This window comes from Arachis stenosperma, chromosome 6, assembly GCF_014773155.1.
Source record: "Arachis stenosperma cultivar V10309 chromosome 6, arast.V10309.gnm1.PFL2, whole genome shotgun sequence".
Lineage (NCBI taxonomy): Eukaryota > Viridiplantae > Streptophyta > Magnoliopsida > Fabales > Fabaceae > Arachis > Arachis stenosperma.
The window spans coordinates 44,249,967-44,260,340 of NC_080382.1; the positions used below are offsets into that span (position 1 = coordinate 44,249,967).

General features: G+C 39.3%; 1 protein-coding gene across 1 annotated transcript; it reads left to right on the top strand.

The window, feature by feature from the left end:
* Positions 1-614: 614 nt before the first annotated feature.
* LOC130933997 (uncharacterized) lies at positions 615-1,757 on the top strand. Its single transcript, XM_057863588.1, has one exon. It carries the CDS (start codon positions 615-617, stop codon positions 1,755-1,757), a length of 1,143 nt encoding a protein of 380 aa, XP_057719571.1.
* Positions 1,758-10,374: the final 8,617 nt, after the last annotated feature.

Genomic DNA, 10,374 nt, shown 5'->3' on the forward strand with positions numbered 1-10,374 from the left:
GGGGCATGTTGGCTTTTATAGAAGGTTTATTAAAGATTTTTCAAAGATAGCCAAGCCCTTAAGCAATCTCCTAATGTCTGATACACCATTTAATTTTGATGAGAAATGCATGCTAGCATTTGAAAACTTGAAAAAGAAATTGTCCTCTGCTCCTATCATTTCCCCACCTGATTGGAACTTACCCTTTGAATTAATGTGTGCTGCATCTGATTTTGCACTTGGGGTCGTGTTAGGGCAGAGGAAAGATAACTTAGTCCATGTGATATACTATGCTAGCAAAGTCCTTATTGATGCTCAAAGAAACTATACCACTACTGAAAAAGAGTTGCTAGCAATAGTTTTTGCATGTGACAAGTTCAGATCATATCTCATTGGTGCTAAAGTGATTATTTTCACAAATCACACAGTACTTAAATATTTATTTGCCAAGAAAGAATCAAAACCAAGACTAATAAGATGGATCTTATTGTTGCAGGAATTCAATATTGAAATCAGAGACAAGAAAGGAGTGGAGAACAAGGTAGCAGATCACTTATCCAGAATCCGTCATGAGGAAGGTGGAACACATGATACAAGTGTGGACGAGCAGAATCTGGGAAGAAGTGCAATGTAACATGCAGAATCAAGATGCTGCCATCAAGAAACTGGAAACACAGATTGAATTCTTATTCAAGCAAATCCCTGGGCACAACAATTGCAGCAATATTAACTCAATACCAAGGGAAGAATGTCAGGCCATCACCCTCATGCGTGGGAAGGAATTGAAGGAGACCAATAAGAAACCACCAGAGAAGGAATTGGATGAAGAAAACAAGGGACATGAGGAATCTCACACCTCAATCCCCAAGTCACATCAAGAAAGAGAAGTGCCCAATTCATGCCTCTCAAAGGCCCCATACCCACAGCAATTGCAATTAAAGAAGAAGGGAGAGGACAACCAATTCTCAAGATTCTTGGAGATCTTCAAGAAATTACAAATAAACATACCCTTTGCTGAAGCAATCGAGCAAATGCCACTCTATGCCAAGTTCTTGAAGGAGTTGATGACCAAAAAGAGAAGCTGGAAGAATAATGAGACTGTGGTACTTACAGAAGAATGCAGCGCCATCATCCAACACAAATTGCCTCAAAAATTGAAGGATCCTAGGAGTTTCCAAATCCCTTGTATCATTGGAAAAATCATTGTGGAAAAGGCTTTATGTGATCTAGGAGCCAGCATAAATCTAATGTCTCTAGTAATGATGAAAAAGATGAAGATTGAAGAAGCCAAACCAACAAGAATGGCCCTCCAACTAGCAGACAGGTCATTCAAATTTCCCCATGGGGTACTAGAAGTCTTGTTGGTGAAGGTGGGAGACTTCATTTTCCCAGCAGATTTCGTAGTACTAGACATGGAAGAAGGAGCTAAAACCTCCATCATCCTGGGGAGGCCATTTTTAGCCACTGCCAGAGCCATTATTGATGTCCAAAAGGGTGAACTTGTCCTCAGATTACACGAGGAAAAAATGACATTCAATGTGTTTAAGGCCATGAGATACCCACATGACTCATTGGGAGAGTGTATGAGGTTGGACTCAGTAGAAGCTTTGGTACAAGAAACTCTTGAAGAAGAGCTTGAAGCATCAACAGAAGAGGAGTTAACAACAAGCGAAGAAGCTGCAGCCGCTGAAATACATGTTCAAGGTGGGCTAGAAGAGAAGGAAGAAAGAAAAGATGCACCCAAATTGGAGCTTAAATCACTTCCAACCACCCTCTAGTATGCATACTTGGGAGAAAATAAAAGCTATCCAGTAATCATAAATTCAGGTCTCAGCCAAGAACAAGAGGAAGAGTTGCTTCAAGTCTTATGAAGGCATAAAGATGCCATTGGATGGACACTTGCTGACTTGAAGGGAATCAGTTCAGCCATATGCATGCATAAGATACTCCTAGAAGAAGGTTCCATACCTTCCATTCAGCCCCAAAGAAGGTTAAATCTAGCAATGAAAGAAGTAGTGCAGAAAGAAGCCATGAAGTTGTGGCAGGAAGGAGTAATCTATCCAATCTCAGACAGCCAATGGGTCAGTCCAATTCGGGTGGTTCCCAAGAAGGGGGGAATCACTGTGGTGCCCAACGAAAGGAACGAGCTAATCCCTACAAGAACCATTACAGGCTGGAGAATGTGTATTGACTACAGGAAGCTTAATGAGGCCACAAGAAAAGATCATTTCCCACTTCCCTTCATGGACCAAATGTTGGAAAGACTTGCGGGACATGCATATTATTGTTTTCTAGATGGGTATTCATGATATAACCAAATAGTGGTTGATCCAAGAGACCAAGAGAAAACATCATTCACTTGCCCATATGGAGTGTTTGCCTATAGGCGCATGCCATTCGGGCTATGTAATGCACCCGCAACCTTCCAACGCTGCATGCTCTCCATCTTTTCAGATATGATAGAGAAGTTCATTGAAGTTTTCATGGATGACTTCTCAGTATTTGGAGATTCCTTCCATAGTTGCCTAACCCATCTTGCCTTGGTATTGAAAAGATGTCAAGAAACCAACTTAGTCTTGAACTGGGAAAAATGTCACTTCATGGTGACAGAGGGAATAGTTCTTGGCCATAAAGTTTCTAATCAAGGCATTGAGGTAGACAGAGCTAAGGTGGAGCTAATTGAAAAGTTACCTCCACCCAGTGATGTCAAGGCAATTAGGAGCTTTTTGGGGCATGCTGGCTTTTATAGAAGGTTTATTAAAGATTTTTCAAAGATAGCCAAGCCCTTAAGCAATCTCCTAATGTCTGATACACCATTTAATTTTGATGAGAAATGCATGCTAGCATTTGAAAACTTGAAAAAGAAATTGTCCTCTGCTCCTATCATTTCCCCACCTGATTGGAACTTACCCTTTGAATTAATGTGTGATGCATCTGATTTTGCACTTGGGGTCGTGTTAGGGTAGAGGAAAGATAACTTAGTCCATGTGATATACTATGCTAGCAAATTCCTTAATGATGCTCAAAAAAACTATACCACTACTGAAAAGGAGTTGCTAGCAATAGTTTTTGCATGTGACAAGTTCAGATCATATCTCATTGGTGCTAAAGTGATTATTTTCACAGATCACACAGCACTTAAATATTTATTTGCCAAGCAAGAATCAAAACCAAGACTAATAAGATGGATCTTATTGTTGCAGGAATTCAATATTGAAATCAGAGACAAGAAAGGAGTGGAGAACAAGGTAGCAGATCACTTATCCAAAATCCGTCATGAGGAAGGTGGAACACATGATACAAGTGTGAACGAGCTCTTCCCTGATGAGAAATTGATGACAATTCACAAAGCACCATGGTTTGCAGACATTGCCAACTTCAAGGCAACCGGGGCTCTACCTCCAGGGATCAATATACATCAAAAAAGAAAGCTCATAAATGATGCAAAATATTTTGTCTGGGATGAGCCATGTCTCTTCAAGAAGTGTTCAGATGGAATCCTTAGAAGATGTGTCTCGGAAGAAGAAGGACGAGAGGTCCTATGGAATTACCACGGCTCATGCTATGGATGCCATTTTGGAGGGGATAGAACTGCAGCAAAGGTGTTACAAAGCGGATTCTTTTGGCCCACCCTTTTCAAGGATGCTAAAGAACTAGTAAAGAGCTGTAATGAATGCCAAAGATCTGGAAACTTGCCCAAAGAAAATGAGATGCCACAAAATTTCATCTTGGAACTGGAACTGTTTGATGTGTGGGGAATCGATTTCATGGGACCATTCCCAACCTCATATTCAAACAAGTACATCTTGGTAGCAGTGGATTACGTTTCCAATAGAGTAGAGGCTATTGCCACTCCAACGAATGATAACAAGATGGTCATGAACTTCCTCAGGAAGAATATCTTTAGTCGTTTTGGAGTCCCCCGAGCACTTATCAGTGATGGAGGGAGTCATTTTTGTAACAGACCACTAGAAGCTCTCCTCCTACGATATGGGGTAAAACATAAGGTTGCCACACCTTACCATCCCCAAACAAGTGGGCAAACTGAGATATCCAACCAAGAGCTAAAAAGAATTTTGGAAAAGACTGTGGGTGCATCAAGAAAGGATTGGGCGAAGAAGCTAGATGATGCTCTTTGGGCATACCGAACAGCATTCAAAACACCAATTGGAATGTCTCCATATCAACTGGTGTTTGGGAAAGCTTGTCATTTACCGCTGGAGCTGGAACACAAAGCTCTCTGGGCTCTCAAGATACTAAATTTTGACAGCATTACTGCTGGTGCAAAGAGGATCTTGCAGCTACAAGAGATGGAGGAATTTAGATCACAAGCCTATGAGAATGCCAAGATTTATAAAGAAAAAGCAAAGAGAAGACATGACCTGCATATTGCACCCAGGAGTTTCGAAAAGGGGCAACAAGTACTCCTCTACAATTCCAAATTGAGACTGTTCCCAGGAAAACTCAAATCAAGGTGGTCCGGACCTTTTCTTGTCACAAAAGTCTCGCCATATGGACACATAGAAATCATGGATGAAAGTTCAGAAAGGACTTTCACAGTGAACGGACAAAGGCTAAAGCATTATATGGGCAAAATGGGGGAAAACCCTAGAGTAAAGTATCATCTCAAGTAATGGAGGAATCGTCGAGCTAGCGACGCTAAAAGAGCGCTCTGTTGGGAGGCAACCCAACCTGAGGTAGTTTCCCTTTCATCTTCACTTCAATAAAGATCACAAGTTGTTTCCCCTGTATTGCGAGGAGCTAAGTTTGGTGTTCCACACCAAAACAATTCAAGAGTGAAAGTGTAATTCTAAGTTTGGTATCCCACCAAAGATATTAGTTAGAATCACACTACACCCCCAAAAACACATTGCTAGCTCCAACCAATCAAAGGAATCACTTAGCGATAGTTTAGTTTCCAGTTAAGAATTGTCTTGTTAACAACATGATATAAGGTTCTCTTCATGTATGCAAACTTTTGTACTGGGCAAGGAACTAAGTTTGGTGTTCACACATCAAATCCAGTTTAGAAGTTCACAAGCGTACATGCAAGCTAACTATTTCTCAAGTGCTTCAGGAACAAGCAACTTCCAATAACTTTGCAGGAACCTTATGAGGAAATGGTGCACCTTCATCCATCCAAGGAGGTAAAGTAGCAAAGACTATGGATGATGACAAAGAGGAGGACAACTAGAAACCATCACTCGAAGGTTGTCTTGTTACTTAATTCCATATGCTGAGAATGTTAAAATTGGAAGTCCAAATGCACCTTTGATTAATAGTTGCTCGTTAGTTGGAACCTTTTCAATTCTGTCTTCAATTCTCCTTGTTTAAGTCTATGTTATTGAGCCTAATGTCTTGAATGTTCACTTGCACCTTTCTTACTTGTATGCTTGTCTCTTTAAGTTAATCAAAAAGAAAATGTTATGGAAAGAACAAGAATGGAGTCATTTTGTTAAGTGCATTCTAAGTGTTTGTGGTAGGATGATTAGTAAGCTAAGTTGGTTCACCAAGAAAGGAAAGAAAGCAACTATCCATCCTAAGTCATAAGTCTGAGACACATTCCTTGAGGCTAGCTAAATAATAAGATCCCAACAAGAAAAGAAAAAGAGTAATACAAGTGAAAATAAGAAAGGGAACACAAAAAGGAACAATGCTAGGCACCAAGGGTTTTGAAACTGAGGCATGTGTCTGTGGTGTTTATGTACAAGGGATATACTTGGATGAATAAGCTCTTAGGGGTGCCTTATCACTTGGTAACTTGGATTAACTAATCCGGGATTATCAGCTGAAAGTCCATTATCAAGAGTAACCTTTGTTACAGAGCACTTAGTAACCCAAAGAGGTGCTGGACACCAAGGTCTCAAGAAAGAAAGAATAACAAACCATGTGCCTGTGGTGTGTATGTATGAGGGAAAGAGACTTGAGGGTGTAAGTCCTTAGGGGTGTCTTAACACCTAGCACCTTAAAACCAACTGGTTTGGGAATGTTCGCTGAAAACTTATCATAAAAAGTCGCCCTCTTACAAAGCACCAAGCAAAAAGAAAAATAAACTTTGAAAAGAAAAAAAAAAGAAGGATCAATAAGAAAGAAGCCTCAAGGGATGCAATCAAGAGAGTGACTAGGGATTTGATAAAGGCTTGAAACCTAAAGGGAAAGAACCTAAGTTGCTATGCATGAAACTCCATGAACCATGAATGTTATTTCCATCTTATCTTCTTGTTCATTTATTTCATTTTTCTTATGCTTCAGTACTTGCTTAGGGACAAGCAAGCTTTAAGTTTGGTGTTGTGATGCCAGGGCATCTAGGCCAGTTTCACTGACCTTTTCTTTACAGTTTTAGGGTAGTTTCATGCATTTTCCTAGTAAACAAGGCAAGTTTTGGGTGAAAATACACTTACACCTTCATTCAAGCAACTATTGTGAATTTTGCATGATTTTATGAGATTTTTTGCCAGAATTACATGATATTTTAATGATGCATAATCTCATGATTTTGGCTAGAGCTTTGATGCACTTTAATCGCTTGATTTCAGGACAAATGAAGCATGGAAGAATCACGTTAGCATTCACGTTAACTTTATTAACGTGACTACTAATGTTGGATGGCAATTGGCTTGCAACGTTAATGAGAAAAGTGATCACCAATAACGCCTATGAAACCATTCATAGCCTACGTTAAGAACCACGTTAACTCAGTCAACGTGGTACTTAACGTAGAAGAAAAAGAGGACTCCACGTTAATGAGAAACGTGAACTCCAATAACGTTTCTCCTCAACGTTAGTGGTAAAAGTGAACACCACTAATGTTGGGAAACTAGGCAATGCCCCACATTAAGAGTCACGTTAACTAAGTTAACGTGAACTCTAACGTGGACAAGGATCAACAATGCCAACGTTAGTGACACTCACTTTTGTCACTAACGTTGGATCATTTGCATTGCCTACGTTAACTCTCACGTTAAGATTGTTAACGTGAAAGTTAACGTGGAGTGGGGTTCAAAGAACCAACGTTAGTGACACTCACTTTTGTCACTAACGTTGGAAAATGGCTTCATTACTACGTTAAGAGCCACGTTAACTTAGTTAACGTGGGTTCTAACGTAGGGGCTTAAGGCAATTAGAGCGTTAGTGACAAAGGTGAGTGTCACTAATGCTCTCGAAGGTGATAGGTGCCCACGTTAAGAGCTACGTTAGCTAAGCTAACGTGAGACCTAACGTAGGGGGCAAAAGGCAACCAACGTTAATGAGAAAAGTGATTCCCATTAACGTTTGCGAAAAGGGGCACAAGCCAACGTTAATGGGAAAAGTGAGTCCCATTAACGTTGGCCAAGAATTGAGAAGGAACGTTAGAAGTCACGTTAAGACTTCTAACGTTGAGAATAACGTGGGCATATAAGGGTGGAACGTTAGTGGAAAAGGTGAATGCCACTAACGTTCTCGCACCCAGAATTGTATTCCACGATTAATCTCACTAAGTGCCCGAGCCTAAATTCATATTTCTCTGCAAGATGGGCCCACTAAAGATGAGAATTGCTTCAACTCAAGGTCCAAAGCCCACATCCAAGACTTGAAAAACTCACTAGAAGATCATGAAGAGTAGTATATATAGGAGTAGTTTTGAACTAGCTAGAGATTTTTGGACCAGGGAGAACTACTCTCTCCATATTTACTTTTCTGTACTTCTAGCATGGATTCTTCTTTTCTGCCATTTTTTATTCCTAGAGCTATGAACAACTAAACCCCTTTCATTGGGTTAGGGAGCTCTGCTGTAATTTGATGGATCAATATTAGTTTTCATTCTTTTTCTTCTATCTTTTCTCTTGATTTTACTAGAAAACTTTCAATCCTAATTCAATTGGTTAGTTATCTTGGAAAAGAAACTCTCCATAATTGGATCTCTTCGGAACCTTGGAAGAGGAATGAATAGATCATGTTAGAATTGCTTTCTCATGCTGGACCAATTTGGGTTGGAATGGATATGTGACTATAATCCTACCAATACTTGAATTGGGAAATGTATGTGGTATAATCAGTGACCATACGTCATCTCTTCTCATGAGCAATTGACCAAGGAATTGGCTATTGATCAAGATTTGAGAGATTGGATTTCCAAGGAATTGGGATTCAATCACTTAAGATTTCTAAGGAGATCAATGAATGCATTGATTGAGGAAGAGATGAGAATGAACTTGATCCGGAGAATTACAACATCTCCTAAACCCAATGATCACCCCATTTCTGATCTTACCCGTTCTCTTTAATTTTTGCCATTTACTTTTATGAGTATTACCCCATTTCCCCATTTAAGATTTTGCACTTTAATTTCTGCTATTTACTTTCTAGTCATTTAAATTTCTGCATCTCAATCTAAATTCTGTTTAGCTCAACTAGCATATTCTTCTAACTAAAGTTGCTTGACCAATCAATCCTTGTGGGATTCGACCTCACTCTATAATGAGTTTTACTTGACGATAATTCGGTATACTTGCCGAAGGAAAATTTGTTGAGAGACAAGTTTTCATGCATCAGTGACCCACGCAGACGCGTGACATGCGCGATCTGCAGAATTTGCAGATCTCGTTTCCAGCAATTTTTGGCCACTTTTGGCCCAGATCCAAATCCAAGAGGCACAGATCAGAGGTTATGAAGTGGGGGAATGCATCCGTTAAAGGGAGAATCTCCAATTAGTTACTATTCATGAATTAGATGTAGTTTGGAGGGAGAGGTTCTCTCCACTCTCTTCTAGGATTTAGAATTAGGATTTCTTTTGCTTTCAGGATTATCTCTTTTCATCAGGTTCCATATTCCTTTTTATTTATCTTCTCAATTTAATTTATGAATTCTTCTACGTTACAGATTATTCTTTGAATTAATGTTATTTGATGTATTTCAGTTTATTATTACTCTCTTTTATTTATGTTACTGTTGCTTCCAATCCGAAGACATTTTTATTCCAGTAGATTTACTTTTCTCCTTTTGGTATTGGTTAAGAAATCAGTAACTCAAGAGTTATTAGACTCAACGTGATCGATAATTGCTATCTTTGCTAATTAGCTTGAACTTTAATAATCCCAATCTTTTTCTAGGAATTAACTACGATTTGAAGATCAAACTAATTAGTCACTTGACCTTCCGTTGCACCAGCAAAGGTTAACTAAGTAGAATTAAGATTCAATTTTCATCATCATTGATAAGGATAACTAGGATAGGACTTCCAATTTCTCATATCTTGCCAAAAGTTTATTTTACAGTTATTTATTTATTTTACAGTCTTTTATTTATTTTAAATTGCAATTTAAATGACTTGTTCCTCATCTTTAAAACCCTGATTTATAATCTTCATAACCAATAATAAGAATATACCTCCCTGCAATTCCTTGAGAAGATGACCCGAGGTTTAAATACTCGGCTATCAATTTATTTAGGGGTTTGTTACTTGTGACAACCAAAACGTTTGTACGAAGGGATTTTCTGTTGGCTTAGAATCTATACTCACAACGCGACTATATTTTATAAAATTCTTTACTAGCAAAAATCCCACGTCAAAATGGCGCCGTTGCCGGGGAACTGCAAACGTGTGCCTTATTATAGGTTATTGTAAATTTTTTCTTTTACTTGTTTATTTGTTTTTTGTTTTCCCTTCTTATTTCTGATAGCTACTATGAATTCTCACCCCTCTCGCTTTGAGTTTGGTTCTAATTTTTTTGAAAGGAATGGAAGCCATAACAGGACTATGCATCATGGTCTAAGCAATCAAAGATGGATAGAGCCAAGAGGATCTGATCACCCCTTTAGGTAACAACACCCTCCTAGATATCATGGACAGAGACCATTTTACAATGCATACCAAGCTGATAGATATGGTGGACCGCCTTGTAGCTATCAACAAGCCTTACCCTATGCTCAGAAACCATCCTTTCAACACAACCTCAACCCACCATACTCACAAGCTTCTTTTCACCATTCGCCACCATATAATCCTTATCCGCCCAAACGCCAATCCAATTACTCCCAAGAACCACCACTCTCCTACACACCATGTCCATATCCATCAAGCCAAGAATCACGGGTTCGCTTCGAAGAATCAGTAAACCAATTCAATGCAACCCTTCATCAACTGGAGCAAGCAATAAATCAATTATCTTTCAGACGTTCGGACACTCAATAGACTCACATGGCTTCATGTGGAGAATCTAATGAAGAATGTATTGTGAAGAAGACATGAGAAGCTCCAATGGACAGTATAGAGCATAACATCATACTGGAACAAGTAGAGGACGCTGTCATTGTAGAAGAAGAAGAGTTGGTTAAAGATTTAGGAGATGTTGAACCTCCGCAGGAATCCAGAGTTTTGGAGAATTCCGTCGAGGACGTTATAATTAATGCTAAGGA

What these genes read in the sequence shown, in the direction of transcription:
- LOC130933997 (XM_057863588.1), top strand. Translation starts at nt 615, where the DNA reads ATGCAGAATCAAGATGCTGCCATCAAGAAACTGGAAACACAGATTGAA.